This window comes from Struthio camelus, chromosome 5 (assembly GCF_040807025.1).
Source record: "Struthio camelus isolate bStrCam1 chromosome 5, bStrCam1.hap1, whole genome shotgun sequence".
Taxonomy (NCBI): domain Eukaryota; kingdom Metazoa; phylum Chordata; class Aves; order Struthioniformes; family Struthionidae; genus Struthio; species Struthio camelus.
This window is the reverse complement of record NC_090946.1, coordinates 70,304,224-70,321,306: the sequence shown is the minus strand read 5'-3', so window position 1 is coordinate 70,321,306 and position 17,083 is coordinate 70,304,224. Positions and strand designations below refer to the sequence as shown.

At 39.6% G+C, this 17,083-nt stretch overlaps 1 protein-coding gene across 2 annotated transcripts in view; it reads right to left on the bottom strand.

The window, feature by feature from the left end:
• WDR25 (WD repeat domain 25) overlaps positions 1-17,083 on the bottom strand; it is a 67,973-nt gene that overhangs the window by 49,944 nt on the left and 946 nt on the right. For both annotated transcript variants that reach the window (XM_068947029.1, XM_068947030.1), the window contains exon 2: positions 13,765-14,537. In XM_068947029.1, the coding sequence (XP_068803130.1) occupies positions 13,765-14,478 (714 nt within the window). In that variant the 5' untranslated portion in view covers positions 14,479-14,537. The remainder of the gene's footprint in view (positions 1-13,764; positions 14,538-17,083) is intronic.

The window sequence follows — 17,083 nt, the reverse complement described above, 5'->3', positions numbered from 1 at the left end:
TATAATGAGTAACTACTAAGAATGCCTTAAAAACATCAAATTTTCTACTGATGAACCTATACCGGAAAACAGTGGTAGGGCACAAATTGCAGTTTTCTCATTGACCTCAGTGGAATAGCAACATGTTAAGAATAACAGGAACATGCTTAGAACACCTAAAAGTGTAATTACACAGTAGTGTTTACAAGCAGTTGGTAATTGTACCCAGAAAACACTTAAGTAATCAACATCTTACCAGCAGGCAAAGGAGAAGAACTTCAGGAGAGGAATAAATGCACTACAACTCTCCAAGTTATAATTAGCTAAATTATTATAGCCATTCATTTATAAAAATATTATTTTCCTTCACAGAATCGCAGAATGGTTTAGGTTAGAAGGGACCTCTGGAGATCACCTTGTCCAACCTCCCTGCTCAAGCATATTTCCCTCTAGAGCATATTTCCCAGGATCGCGTCCAGGTGGGTTTTGAATACCTCCAGGGAAGGAGACTCCACCACCTCTCTGGGCAACCTGTTCCAATGCTCTGTCACCCTCACAGTGAAGAAGTTTTTCCTCAGGTTTAGGTGGAACTTCCTGTGGTTCAGTTTGTGCCCGCTGCCTCTTGTCCTGTCGCTGGGCACCACGGAGAAGAGACTGGCCCCATCCTCTTGACACTCCCCCTTCAGATGCTTGTACACACTGATCAGATCCCTTCTCAGTCTTCTCTTCTCCAGGCTACACAGGCCCAGCTCTCGCAGCCTTTCTTCAGAGGAGAGATGCTCCAGTCCCCTCATCATCTTTGTAGCCCTCCGCTGGACTCTCTCCAGGAGTGCCATGTCTCTCTTGTACTGGGGAGCCCAGAACTGGACACAGTACTCCAGATGTGGCCTCACCAGGGCTGAGGAGAGGGGCAGGATCACCTCCCTCCACCTGCTGGCAACACTCTGCCTAATGCACCCCAGGACACCATTGGCCTTCTTGGCCACAAGGGCACAGTGCTGGCTCATGTTTAACTTGTTGTCCACCAGCACTCCCAGGTCCTTCTCTGCAGAGCTGCTTTCCAGCAGGTCAACCCCCAGCCTGTACTGCTGCATGGGGTTCTTCCTCCCTAGGTGCAGGACCCTGCACTTGCCTATGTAGAACTCCATGAGGTTCCTGTCTGCCCAACTCCCCAGCCTGTCCAGGTCCCTCAGAATGGCAGCACGGCCCTCTGGTGTGTCAGCCACTCCTCCCAGTTTAGTATCATCAGCAAACTTGCTGAGGGTGCACTCTGTCCCTTCATACAGGTCATCGATGAATACGTTGAACAAGACTGGACCCAGGACTGACCCCTGGGGGACACCGCTAGCTACAGGCCTCCAACTAGACTCTGCACCACCGACCACAACCCTCTGAGCTCGGCCATCCAGCCAGTTCTCAATCCACCTCACCGTCCGCTCATCCAACCCACACTTCCTGAGTTTCCCTATGCGGATGTGATGGGAGACAGTGTCCAAAGCCTTGCTGAAGTCCAGGGAGACAACAGCCACTGCTCTGCCCTCACCTACCCAGCCAGTCATTCCATTATAGAAGGCTATGAGCTTGGTCAAGCATGGATTCACGAAAGAGAAATCATGCTGATTACTCCTGATCACCTTCTTGTCCTCCACATGCTTAGTGAGGACTTCCAGGATGAGCTGTTCCATCACCTTTCTAGGCATGGAGGGGAGGCTGACAGGCCTGTAGGATCCTGGCTCCTCCTTCTTGCCCTTTTGGAAGACTGGGGTGACACTGCCATTCTTCCAGTCTTCAGGCACCTCTCCTGTTCTTTGTGGCCTTTCAGAGATGATGGAGAGTGGCCTAGCAATAACATCCGCCAGCTCCCTCAGCACTCGTGGGTGCATCACATCGGGGCCCATGGATTTGTGGATGTCACATTTGCCCAGATGATCTCTAACCCGATCCCCCTCAACCGAGGGAGAGTCTTCCTTTCTCCAGACTCTCTCTCTTGTCCCCAGGGTCTGCAATTCCCAAGGGCTGGCTTTAGCAGTAAAGACTGAAGCAAAGAAGGTATTCAGCAACTCTGCCTTCTCTCTATCCTTCGTCAGCAGGGCACCCACGCCATTCAGCAGCAGGCCCATGTTTTCCCTAGTGTTTCTCTTGCTACTGATGTATTTGAAAAAGCCCTTCTTGTCCTTGACATCCCTTGCCAGATTCGATTCCAAATGGGCCTTAGCCTTCCTTGTTGCATCCCTGCATACTCTAACGACATCCCTATATTCCTCCCAAGGTGGCCTGTCCCCTTTTCCACATTCTGTACACTTCCTTCTTCTGTTGGAGCTTTGTCAGGAGTTCCTTGCTCAGCCATGCAGGTCTCCTGCCCGCTTTGCTCGACTTCTTCCTCAGAGGGATGCACCCATCTTGGGCCTGGAGGAGGTGATGCTTGAATATGAACCAGCTCTCCTGGACCCCTCTTCCTTCTAGGGCCCTGCCCCATGAGATTCCTCCAAGTAGGTCCCTGAAGAGGCCAAAGTCAGCTCTCCTGAAGTCCAGGGCTGCGATCCTACTCATTGCCCTGCTTCCTCCTCGTAGGATCCTGAACTCCACCATCTCAGGGTCACTGCAGCCAAGGCTGCCCCCAACCTTCACCTCTCCAACCAGACCTTCTTCGTTTGTTAGTACAAGGTCTAGCAGCCCACCTCTCCTCGTTGGCGTCTCCACCACCTGTGTCAATAAGTTATCCTCAATGCTCTGCAGAAACCTCCTGGATTGTTTGTGCCTAGCTGTGCTGTCTTGCCAACAGATGTCAGGGTGGTTGAAGTCTCCCATGAGAATCAGGACCCGTGATCATGAGGCTACTTCCAGCTGTCTGTAGAAGGCCTCATCTACTTCCTCTTCCTGATCAGGTGGCCTGTAGTAAACCCCCACAACAGTGTCACCCACGTTAGCCTGCCCCTTTAATCCTTAGCCAGAAGCTCTCAACTTGCTGCTCATCCACCCCCTAGGCAGAGCTCCATACATTCTAGTTGCTCCCTCACATAAAGGGCAACTCCACCACCTCGCCTTCCTGGCCTGTCTTTCCTAAAAAGCACGTAGCCATCCATGACAGCATTCCAGTCATGTGAGCTATCCCACCATGTCTCTGTAACTGCAACAAGATCATGGCCCTGTGACTGCACACAGATCTCTAACTCTTCCTGCTTACTCCCCATGCTGCGTGCATTGGTATACAGGCATTTCAGAGAGCCAATCAAGCATGCAAGTTTCCCAGGAGAGGTGCAAGAGGATCCTTCCTAGCCATGTTCCATGCTGTCGCCCCTGGCTGCATGCACCCACTGGAGGTATCCTGACTCAAGTGGTGTTTTACTGAGCACCATCATTTCCCCCAAGTCACATGCATTTACATTCTATTAAAAGCAGGGCAGGGACTCCACATAAATGTTAAATGCCTCTATTTCAGACTCATACAAGTTTAGAAGCAAACGGTGGATTGTGGTAAGTGCTCACAACTCCTACAGCATAACGAACAACTGGACTGATACATTCACAAAGATGAATTTGCATCCTGCAGATTTTGAACAGCCATTACTAGATTAGGAAACATTGTATTCCATTCAGAGCATAAGTACAACCTTAACGGCTACACCCCCCACTTTTAAAGGATGCAACTGTGTATTCAATTGCAGCTGATCTGCCAGCTGTATCTGAAAACCTGAGGGAGAAACCAAACATTAACCAACTGTGTTAAGTTTTTTTGGGGGGAGGGCAGGGTTCCCCCATTAACTTTCAGCTGAACAGTGGCTATCAAAATACAAGCCTATTTGGACTGTACTTTTATATTGTCATATTGTTTCTAGTATAGTATACCAAGTCACCTAGGCTACCCATACGCTTTACAGCTCTCGCTCTCTCTCTCTCTCTATACACATGCACGCACATCCCCCTATACAACCAGATAAGCATCTTTTCTATTAATAAGGTCAATAAAACAGACAAGTAAAAACACAATTAAAACAAGCCATTTAGGTTGCGCCGTTCCTGCACACTGTATGCACTGAGAGAACGCACAGCGGGGACAACAGCTACGGACAAGCCTGGCCAGAGGGGCAGCAGCTGCTCCCAGCACACCGCAGTGCACCCGTTTACACTGGACATAGCTATTAGTCACATTGGTACAATAGAACAGAGTAACACATTGCTACAAAGAAAATTTCTAAAAATACTGGCAAACACTTGGGCTTAAGTCAAAATTTCTGTCTGCAGGGAATTATAACCAAATTCTCTCATGGGAAAAATCGGTCCTACCCCCAACATTAACTGGCAGGCTTTAGTTTAAAAAGTAGCCACTGCATCCTTACGGCCCACACTGATTTGAATAACATCTAAATAACAAGGACAGTATAGTGATTTAGAACAGTGATCCGAAAACCTAAGCTTTAATGAATTTTCTATTCATTTACTGGTTGGCCTGGGCAAACACCTTTCTCTTTACAAGCGTTCATTTTTTCATTAACCTAAATAAAATTGTTTATTATTCCCAAGACTATTGAGAACATTAATAACTGCAAAGACCACAGATGAAAAACACTACACTATGGAAGATAAAGATACAGTCCTAAACCCACTGAAGTTCATGACAAAACTGCCTTAAACATGAGTAGGATCAAGTATCTAGTTGCTGAAATAAACTATGAATTTTGTAAAGCTGCTTGCTGTCCTTACTGCCAGTGAAACATACGACTACCACGATTCCAGTACTAGCAAGCAGAGTAAGATTAAACTATCTTTACATAAAATTTGTTTTGTAGTGTTATCACAGGGCTAACTTTAACATTTGCCAAGCTTTAACATATTTACCAAGACTGCTTACTAGCAACATCTCACTTTTCTAAACATACAGGATAACTACATTTCTTAGAAATAGGGCCTCAAAATAGTCCTGGATCTCCATTTGCTCTGTTTATTTACATCCCGACAAACTGTTTATATGCAGCAGCTAGACATATGGCTGGATAAAACCAGATGCACCTCAGCATATACCCCTGGATCTATCACACAGTAGCAGTGTTATACGATAAGCTATGAGTAATGAGTCCTGTTTACAGCCAGATTCACAAAAAGTCCAAGTTACACACGACAGTAGGAAAAGGTTAGAAGCAAACCAAACCACTTGTTGACATAAGCAGTTACAAGAAAGTCTTCTGGATACTCTTCTGATTAAGTTTGTATCACAGAAATGCTGAATTGGGGCAGCAAGCAACTAGAAGTTCCACAGAAGCAATCAGAAAGCTAAAGTCAACGATAGACAAGAAAAGCAGTCAAGAAAGTGAGACAATATGAAGGCCTGGCTAAGAAGAGAGATTGACAGACTCAGGGAAGGGGGAAAAAAGTGAGTAAATGAGAGAGCAAGGAAACAAATCATAGGAAACATATGAACTAGTAATGCACTAACCTCTTTCCTTTTGTTTATGCCTCTCCAAATTAATTGCACATAGTGCCCCAATATCAGTCTCTTACTCCACCTTGCAAATATAGACACTTAAAAATTTAGAGTTTTCAAATGTAAATGCTGCCTCTAAACTATCAGAAATACTTATGAAAAAGAAGATTTGAGCAGCACTTCAGAGAGGCCTTTTTGAAATATCTGTAGGAGACTATTAAGCCATAGGACTATAACACCCTTATAGCTTTAATAGCTCATTTTGTGCTTCCCAATTTTAATATTTCTTCCCTGAGCAGTTCTTGGGCCAGTTTAATATGTAGGATGCAGAAACCTTCAGTCAAGAAGACCAAGTCTGCAGTACTTTCTCCATTACCAACCTGAAGTTTTCTAGTGATAAAGAAGTCTTGCTCATATGGAGAAAAATGAAAATTCCAGCTACTAATCACAACATTAAGAATGAAGAAACATTATTTTAGTGAGGAAATGATAACCCAACAAGAAAAAGAAGCAACAAGGTTCTAAATTCTGAAGTATTGCTTCATGAAGGGAGGTGTTACACTGTTGGTACACACACAACATACAAGTACATGCAGTCTTTACTGTCTTGCAATTGTCCCCCAATATCTTTCAACCCATTAACGAATTTCCACATTTGAGAGGTGTGGAAGTTTCTATAATTAAATTCCTAGAAGTTTGCTAGAAGAAAGTCAGCAATTGAGTAAAACATCAAGTTCAAATCCCTCCATAAGTACGGTGGGGGCAGAGTCATAATACCCTAACTAACTGGTCAGTCAGTGTGTATGTATGTGAAGACAAATCAAATTCACAGCTCCAGATCATCCACAGAATATGTTTTTCTTTGAAGAGGATGGGTCATTGCAATGAAATAATATGTATGAAACAAAGTGATATGTGTGATGGAGGATATTAACTCACGGGAGTTAGTTAATGGGCTTCATTAGCTCCATAGCAGGGAAGCAACTTTCCTAAAGTATAGTTTTCATTGCTGTTTCTTTTCCCCTTAAATTGAAGGGAATCTGTAACTAAAAGTTATGTTTATAACGTAAATATATTGAACATACGCCATTAAATTTCTTTTACATCAGGCTCTGTCCAAAGATCAAGCGTCAACAATATTTGGTACATTCACCAGTATTAAGACATTAACGATGCAGCCATTTTATACTACGCTAAAAATAAAATCCGCTTTAAAAAAAGCGAGCACATGAACATACTCAAAAGAACAGAAACTTGAGGCAAACCGTTTCTACTGCTGACACTGGATAAATCTTATGCACGTAATCTCTCTACAGGATCTGAAGTAGTAGAGCAAAGCTTCTCAGAAGATTGTTTCCTTGACAACATTGACAGACCAAGAGAAGTGAGGAATCCAAGTCACGAGACGCCTTTACCTTTGTTAGCAGATTTTTTTTCAAGTGTATGTAATACATGTCTATAAAGCTAGACTTCTGGAAGAGAAACAAAATAGATTGCTGTTACTTACATTTTTTAATAGCAAAAGCATTCAGTTACCAGCAGTAACTTTTCACTCAGCTGGTCAATTTTTACCAAATTTTAGGGGTACCAGAAGGATAACTTTCTTCTCCAGATTTAAAAAACTCAGCAGCTGAATAAAGAAAGACACTACAGAGGCCCCAAATGAGAGAAAAATGACAGAAAATTCACAGCCAGGCTTCATTAATTCTATTGCTCACAAGATTTTTACTTTCTGAACTTTTCTCTAAGCAATTTCCAGTTCTTTTTGGAAACAGGGGCATATTAGCTGCGTCATGAGGTTCCTTCCTCCTCCTCAACCAAACAGCTACATCTTCACATGGCCATAAAGCTGTCCAAAATCTTTTGCAAGACCTCCAGCATGGAGTAGTATTCTAGTATTCCTTACAGAGATCCTAACTCAGGACACATTTCCAGGTGCCAAGAAAAAATAACATCCTTGGCAAGACTGAAAACCTAACCCAAAAGCTGAGGGATTCGGTGCTTTTTTTTGCCCTTTTTTCCTTTTAGTACCAGTTTGCACACAGGTTGTGATAAACTGCTGTCCAGAGTTGCACTGAATTTAGCTCTTACTAGTGAAGGAGGAAAGAAAACAATGGGCTATCACACAGCGTAGAGATGAGGATGCTGCTATTTAGATTCAAAGAAAGAAACTCCTCTGAAAAACCCTTTGAGGCACAAGTGTGTGTCAACTACTAACAACATAATAAAAACTATACAAGTCATCTCCAGCTGTGGATTCTGAGAAAGTGAACAAAGGCATTACAAGGATTTCTGTTTCCTTGACAACAGCATTGCTGGAAGCAAGAAAATAATTAAAAAAAAATCTCAACGTAAGAACAATCTCTAAATATATCTCAGTATTAGCACACCAAAACATGAAACAGTCCCTATCTGCATATACTTTTGTGACCAGAAGCAACCACCTTCATGAGTTGTTCTTCACTAACTTGTGTTACGGCTTTTGCAGGATCACTATGTAACAGCTGGCTATTACATCCTGACCCACATTATCATCGAGACAGAAGCAACAGAAGCACAGTGAGAACCTTTTGACAATGGCCAGGTCCATTCCTTCCTACATGATGCTCCTTTTCACATAAAATAAGCGTTACAGAGAATACCCCACTGAATCATATAAAATAATTTTGTTAGAAAAAAATATAGAGAGACAGAGAAACAGTTTCAGTACTTCAGAAACCGGTTTACGACACGACTATCAAACAGTGTACTTCTACCTTAATAATCAGCAAGCTTCAAATCCTTGGAAAAACATAGTTCTAAATAGAAAAGGGAAGTAGGTCAGAATAAGGCACCACAATGAAAAAGTCAGCTTCAGTACTTCAGAATAGCCCGTTTAGTGGTCTCTTCAGCAATAAGACAACGATGCTTCTTTCACATGTATGCGTAAGCAGCACAGGATCACCAAAGCACTAGGAGAGGTTCTTTGCCACTTCTGATAATAAAAATATTGTGTTTTTAAAAATAATTCTTAAGAGTTATTGACATAATTGATAGCGCTTTTCTGAAGTTTTTCAGTTGAAGTGTTTGCAAGAAAAAGAGACTCCTCAAATTCTCATGTTATATACCAGTCACTATCAAAGGAGCATTGTCATAATTAGATTTTTAAATGAACCTAAAGATTTGAATGCTTAGGGACACTAGCAGCATAATTGCCTAGTTTTGCCTAATATTGTCTAGTGAATAGTTTGAATCCAACCCAGTGGTGACAAGGTTATAACCATCTGACAGCTATGTGTGAACTTATATGAAATAATTTGGCAGCCTAAATTCATTACCTTATGAACAGACATGCATGTGACAGAACAATGAGAAATAAATCTATCCTCATTTCAGTGAATTGTGTGCAGCATGTTTGAAAATGGAAATAATTTTAGAGTTTGTTACTCTGGGGCAGGGTAACAGCAGTTTCAAACAAGTCTGTACTGCTGCTGTCAATGCTACACTCATTACGTGGATGAATAGAGGCTATTGTGTTCTATTGTTTCAGTCTGATACAACGGGATCTAGAAAATAATAAATTTCTAGAATATACTTCTTTGTTATTTTTTTCCCTGAAGAAGGGATAAGCATGAAAGAATAAGAAATGTGGCTCTATGCAATTACGAGGTCTTCAGACACTAAGAATTTACAAAAATCACTACACCAAGTACTTGGTAAACATGTCTCTCAAGGGAAAATTTTCATCTATCCTAAGAGACAAACAACAGGTGTGTTCTCCAATGATTTGGGATTCTGTATTTTGAGTTCTAAACCAGAAACACCTAAACAAGATCTAATTTTCAGGAAGTACTGAACATCCACACTATGAAAATTAGGCACCTTTAACTGTGCTGAGTCTCAAAATGCATGCAAAGATTATTAGTCCTATTAAAACCATGGCAAAAACAGAAGTGGCACTGATTTCATTTACAGCAGCTATTCAAATAGACACAACACAGAAAAGTTAATATTATCTAAAGAACAAGAATAGGTGTAATCAGTCTGGACAAGCGTTGAGACAATCTCATTCACAACCCTTAAAAGCTTACTTAAAATAGAAACAGCCAGTGAAAATATAGTTAGAAGGTATTAGTGATGATGAAGAGCACTGCCACAACTAAAGCTCCCAATAGTTCTTCCCCTAATTTGAATAAAGTCTCCTGCCCCTTCCTCTAGCTATCTAAGCCAGGCATATTATCAGGAGCGCTACTATTAAGAGGAGCGGGACATTCTACATCTCAGCTTCCCCTTCCAAAGGGGAATACTCAAAATCCAAATAAAAGATAGTAAAAGACTATTTCCAAAGTATATATCTAAACGCTTTTTGTATTCCTTACAGATTTAAAACTTTGCATGAAATCTATAATGCTCCATAGTAGCAGAACTGTAAGTAACTAATCTGCAGTACATATAACCTTCCCTTATGAAGTTCTGTCTTGCCTTCCTGACTCTATGAAGATTTTTATATGCTTTGCAACACACATACATAAACTTTTGTCTTTCAACACAAAATGGGCAACCATTAAAATTTTTTATGCTTTTAAGAGACTAGTTTAGTTAGTATCACTTTGAGGTGCTCAAGAACTCCATCTGCTGGTAGAAGTGTTACTCAAGAAAGTTAGACCTAAACCACCGATAACTATTGTGATTTTTTTAATGCAATCATACCAGAAATTTCACTAAGAAACAGTTTTGACAAAAAAAAAAAAAACAGAAAACCATCTGAAATAACGTAGTCCTTCCTATTTACACAAGTTGTTCATACAAACCATTTCAGATGATCTTCCTTGACATCAGGTTATTCTTTGATCAACTGCAAGCTGAAAACATCATCCTGATTTTCACAAGCATTATGGTATGACTTATACTCATTCATAAAAGAGAAGACTGTAAAATGCACATCGAGTAAACTGGGAGAACATAAAGACTGTTCTTCTCCGGATTTAAAAGAGGATACATAATATATTTAAAGCCCACATTATCATTTCCATGCATATATTGTAAAGACATAGGAATATGTGATGTGCAACATACAGGATTCCTAAGATTCATAAGATACAGCTTCTTCATTCCCACCTAAACTAAGACCACTAAATTAAGGTAACTAAGAAACCAAGTGTTTCCTCCCTCTCCATGCCAAAAATATCCTTTCCCAAAATGGGAAATTCTTGTGATAAAAAAAATTAAGAAAAGAATACTTGAGCTCAAAAGAACAGATAAAAGATGTAAACCTGGCCAAATACTATCAAAATAGCACATGGCTATAGATCTTTTAATTTATTCAAGATTTAAAATATGAACACGTGTCAGTCTGACCTGATTAGACAGAACTCTCAATCCTGACAGACTGTCACTGACTTATACTGCACCCTTCAAAAGATATTTAGCTGTATAAGCTGAATTTAAGGACTGAATCCAAGATATTTACGCATTCAAATATTCATTTGCAATTATACTGCACATTATTCACATGACTAACTGAAGTACACAGTTTTATGGCTCTGGATCGCCTAATCTCCCTACTGATTACACAGGGATTTTAGGTTTCTAACTGTAGGTGCATTAAGTCTTATCCAAATTAGATATCCAAAGTAAACAGTGTGAACATCCTGAGTGTCTATCACCATGAATATTCTCATTAAAAGGCAACAAGATAAGTTACCACTGCCTGAATTTAAACTAGTGATTCTAACAGATGTTTTTTGAAGTGAATAACCAAAAGGAGAGCTGGGGAAAGCTATGAAATTAAAAAAAAAAAAAGTAAGAAAAGAAAAAAAGCACATCTGCATCTAAGCTTTCAATCACTTGGGTTTTTTTATACTTACAGCAGGAAATAGACAACTCCAGGCAATGGCAGGCAGCCTAAAAATTCCCAGAGGATAAACTAGCGCTTTCTCACTGCAGATTTATGGGCTTGCGACCCTAAGAAGTTGGTGAAATTAAGTTTCATAACAGTAAGCCAATACTTAATCTAACTGTGCCCTCTACTGGCTTGAAAGATATTTACATGAAGGTGTAAACTTTTTGAAGCTACCACTGCTCATACCATTACAGCCTTCAATCTGACTGCAAAAGAAAAATAAGAAGCCTCCTTTTTTAGCTCTCTACAGAATATCTTCCAAACCACCGATATGTAACAAATATAATTCATAATACAGTTACAGTATTACTTTGCTAGTGCTTAGACTGTCATACTGTGAAATACTGCAAATATTAACAATCTTCATATTTCCATAGAATGAGGGAATGGTGGCAATTAGAGTCTTTTGGAGGGGGGGAAAAAAAGGCAAATAGTGAAGAAAAAAGTTTACTGTTTAAGTAAATTGCTTTAAGTATTGGGGGCAATAATACTGTTTTAGGAAATTAAAGAATAAACCTTCTTTCCCTGCTCAGAAGATAAAATAAGAGGTCATCTTTTACATTCTATAAAGTTACACTGTAATAACAATTTTCATTCTAGATTACTTTTCCAAATTGAGTATATCCATATTTCACTTCACTCAATGCAATGCTAGTAATGCCGGGCTAGTAAACATTCAGATATGGTACCATGGCTTAAGACAAAGATAAATTCAGGCATACTGAAGTCTGGGATGCATATAGTTTTGTATAGTCCATATTTAAAATACCACATGAGCAAAAAGTGCTGCTAGAGGTTTTTGGCATCTTTGGTTTCTCCCTTCTAAGTCTGTTCTTCAAACTGTGGCCAAGTTGCCAAGTTTTAACTTATTCGTATACTACAAGAAACTTGCAAAGAGAAAGATTTTTTTATTCTATTTTATCTTTGACATATGAAGAAAAGCAACTTCTGAACATATGACATATGAACAAAAAGCAGCTTTGGAAAGAGGATGAAGGAGGAAATACATCATGGTTCATGAAGAACTCTAACTTTGATGGCTTAACTAAACACAGAACAGTGAAATTATTATATTGTAAGAGAATAATAGTTAAGCAACAGAGAAGGAAATTTTATTCAGGCTAAACATCTTGGGAGGTGAAGGGGGGGGTGTCGTCCCTCCGCCCCACCCCCCAAAAAAACAACGCTTTAATAGGCATTTAGGAAAAAGTATAGCTTCGTCTGACATTCCACACCACTGTTTGAAAGATGTGAAGTCAGTACATATTTCATATGGCCCCAAAACTTTCCATAGCAAAACAGGGGGGAGGAAAGCAGACAAAATTCTGGAACAAGAAAAGCCATATCAAAAAACAAACTAAATGAAATTCAATTCTTCACTTAAAGAACAAAAAAGAAAAATGGTAAAACTTCAGTTTTAATAAACTCCAGGAGAATTTCATTCCTAACGAACTCTAACATGAAAAGAGAATTCAAACTCTATTTTGAAGTTCCAGTCTCTCATTTGGTTTTAGAAACGTGCTGAAACCAAGGCTGTTCTTCCTGTCGCTACGCTTGGTAAGATTAGAAAGAAATTTTTAAATAATACTTGTACCCGCTATGTTACATAAAGGGGGAAAGCATGCTTTCCACAAAAAGAGCACCCATTCCATGCACTCTTACCAAAACTATGGTCCTGTGTAAACGCCTTCTGGAGTTTCCAGATATCTTTTTACTCATATAATACTATTTGAGCCCACAAGTGGCATTAGCTCCATTTCTGGGAAAACAAGTGGTATTTTTCCACATAAAATTATTATCCATTCTAAAAATAAAAGTAAGGTTCATTGGACTGACTAAATTAAAGGAAAAATTGGTGTCTGTAACTGAAGCCAAATACATTGGAATTAGAAGACAAATACACTTAAAGTAGCGAGCAATCAACCTCTGAAACAAACTTGAAAGTGAACAGATTCCTTAGATCATGATAGGACCTCTTCTTGGGACATAAGAACTGCCATAAAAATTCAGATGAAAGATCCATCTGAGCTAGCACACTATCTCCAGCAATAGCCACCTAGGCCTATGAGAAAGGTAAAGTTCCCCAAAATAATTTTCCAATGTTGGCAGTCAGTTGTTTAATGACTTAAGGTAGAATCTGTATCCCAACTGTGCTTATGGCGGCAGTGACCTTAAAGGGGGAAATATCAGAAACTTGTCATTATTACAGATTACAACATAGTCACCTACTAGAAATCTAGCTTCTTAATTTAATATCCAGGAAGTTGGCATGTCTAATACAAAAATATTTTGAAATAAGGGGATTCTATGCATAGAAAGGGATTAACCTGAGATTTCCTAGAAGCCTCTGGTACTACAAAACATCTGCTCAAATTCTGAGGACCGTCAAACAACAGCAAGCAATTTTGTTATTTCCAGAAGAACATTATTCAAAATAGTACATTTAAGTTTTAATTGGTTCACAAAGCATCTTGTTTTACATTACCTTGATTGTTTTATCCATGGAAGCTGAGAGAAGCATGTGACTCTGTTCTCGTACAGGACACCACTGGATCTCATTAACAGGACCACTGTGTTCAGATATATGAAATACTAAGTTTTTGGGGACTTCAGTGAATTTGTATTTGGATCCTAAATAAGGCTTAATTAATTCAGAGATTTTTGTCAAAGTCTGCTCTCCTGATATGCCTAACTTAACATCACAGTTTGAGTTTTCTCTCTGATCAGATTCTTTTTCTTTGTACGTACCAGAATTTTCTTGACGCAGTCTTTTAGGGATATATGGTCTAATTCCCTTTATGGCAGTAATACTGTCTTTATGTATTCTCTTCTGAGGAGAAATGCCAGGGTTTATTGAAGAGCTTGATGTTTGTTCATAGTTTCTGTTGGACATGCATAATACAGCGTGGCTAGGGGGAGCTCTCCTACAATAAGGAGACGTCAAATCAGGGTTATTATTCCGAGTATAATACTCAGGGGGATCTTCATAAATAATACCCATGCCAGAACGGTCAGTGTTCTCAGCAGGTTGCATTTCATATATAGATTTTGTGCACAAACTACCAGGTGCAAAATACTGAATATGATTTACAGAAGAACTTGGAAGGCTTGTTCCTCTACTAGATGTATCAGGAACTTCAGTCTTTTCCATTTCTGCCTCAGAGTCTGAATCATCATAAGCAACCAACGATGAACTCATTATGGCTAGATACAGCAGACTCCAGAAATCTCAGTGCTGTAATCCTCCAAAAGGATGATCTACAATAAAGAATTGATCATTCAGAACACAATTCATTACGGACTCTACAATTTGAATCACTTAAAGCATATTCATATCTTTTTACAGATACTCATGTTTTTATTCCTGTTTATTCATATATTTTATTCCTTCTCATAGCACATTCATACATTCAATTATGCAACATCATTCACCTCCAAGCACTTTACATACATTTTTAATGCATTGCAGAGATACATTGCATACCACAAGACAATGAAAATGAATATGAAAACGAAAACAAAGTTACAAGATAGGTACTGTAAATCACTTTAACCTTACTTGTTATAGCACTTTTTCCTGAGAGAATAATGTAATAATGCAGTGTTTCGGGAGGTACAACCATAGGAATAAAAATACTCCAAACATTTCGGAGTGAGGCTAATAAAACCTATATATTTCAAGTCCTCTCTACGGAACAGATTCAACTGTCAAATAAAAAGGGAGCAACTAGAAGATTACTAACGTATCAAAAATTTATCACGATAATTTCAAACTCTCTGCAGAGGGTAAATTCCACATAGCCTTTATTTTACATAACAGGCTTATGCCAAAAGCTACAGCAAATTCACTGTTTGTATCCACTTTTATAGAAAATAAAAGCATAGATGCCTTACTGTGGAGTAAGCTTTTCTAAGTTTCTGTGAAAAAGAAATCACAGGCCAAGACCGTATACGCAACATGCTGAATAGCTTACCACGATGGCAATCCGAAAGTTTGTATGGAACAAGTGAAGTATAGGTTTCGGCACATTCAAGAAATTGGTTTGTCCAAAAAAACCAAAACAAAACAAAAAGAAAATAAACAAACACCAACCTCTGCTAGTTACGGGCAACAAGTACTTTTGTCCTTCAATCGCTAAGCCTGATGAAATAAGGTGACATTTTATTTCTGCTTTGCTTTCTTGCTTAGCACTGGTCACGCTACAGTGACTTAACTCAACACTTTCAAATCAGATGCTGAAATCTTTGGTTTAGAGATATAAAACAAATACTACTGCAGGAGTAGAACATTAGAATTCAGAAGGATTACTCATTTAATTTCAGAATTAGGTTTCTGTGGAATAAAAAAAAAGATATACATGTTTTATTTAACCTACAAAAACATTAAGTTACAGGCTGTGCTCTGTGTTCTGCAATGAAGCTTTCAAGTACAGATCCAGAAAACAGGCTCCTATTAAACAAAAACACACATTCAAAGATCCTCTCCAAGATAAGTGATTGAGACATTTAACTGGAACAAGGTGACTCACACTTTAGCCACAGAAAAGCGTCACGATCTCCCTCTAGAGGATGTTCTATGTCTTTATCTGAAGTTTACAATAGCTAAAAGCAGTGACAGAAACTAAGGACAAGTCCAGGACAACTTAAGTATCAATTCAACCAAGGAACAGCATAAGCAGTTGGTAAGTGTCCTCCCTCCTCCAAGTCAGCTTTATTTGAGAAACGTCTTGTCAAATAAATCAGTAGTAACATTGAAGAACTACACTCCAGGGTCACCACAACCTTCTAATTCAAACTGAGGTTCCAAAAAATGTATGTACAAAATACTACTACAGTCCACTTCAGTGATTTGAAATACATGGCTATTATTTGTTTTGCAGGGCTGAAAATAGGCCCAGCCAAGATTGTTTTCAAAGTACAAACGCATTAAGAATCTGACCTCTGTCCAAAAGCTATAAGACAGACAAGAAGCAGTGATGGAGTTATACTTTCAAAGCTACCCTGTTTTGGTTTAGCACAAAAAAAATAAAGGCTATCTAAAGCTGAGATTCAGAAGTAAGTGCAAGACCACTCTTGGCATGCACGAGGTAAAATTTTTCCCTTGGGATACCAAAAGAATGCTGTCAAATTTGGTCAACAGCCTATTACACACATAACCTGTATGCCTTAGTTTTTGTAAAAGCAAAGCATTTCTGACATCTTAAGAATTATCGTTCAATTTTTTTTCATATCAACACTGTCCCAAAATTTCTAATGTTACCCTAATAAAGAAAATCCAAAACCAAAGCGCAATATACTTTGCTGTAAACATCCTGGAGTTTAATAAGTATTTTAACCAGTTTATGGTATTAATGACACACTTTACACTGTAGTAAGCTATAAGGGAAACTTACAGTGTTGTGTTTTTCTCTTTTTTTTTAAATTATATGATTGACGATACAGCAGATGGCTGCACTACTATTCTGAGGGACCTCAACAGGCTAGAGAAACAGGCAGACAGGAACCTCATGAAGGTCAGCAAAGTGAAGTGCAAAGCCCTGCACCTGGGCAGGGATAATCCCTTGTACTAGCACAGGCTGGGGCCAACCAGCTGGCGAGCAGCTTTGCAGAGAACGTCCACAGGGACCCTGGGGCCTAAGAGTTGAACATGAGTCAGTGATGCACCCTTATGGTAAAGGAGGCCAATGGCATCCTGGGCTGCATTAGGAACAGTGCTGCCAGCAGGTCAAAGGAGCTGATCCTTCTCACCTGCTGAGCATTGGTGAGCTCACATCTGGAGTACTGTGTCCAGTTCTGGGCCCCCC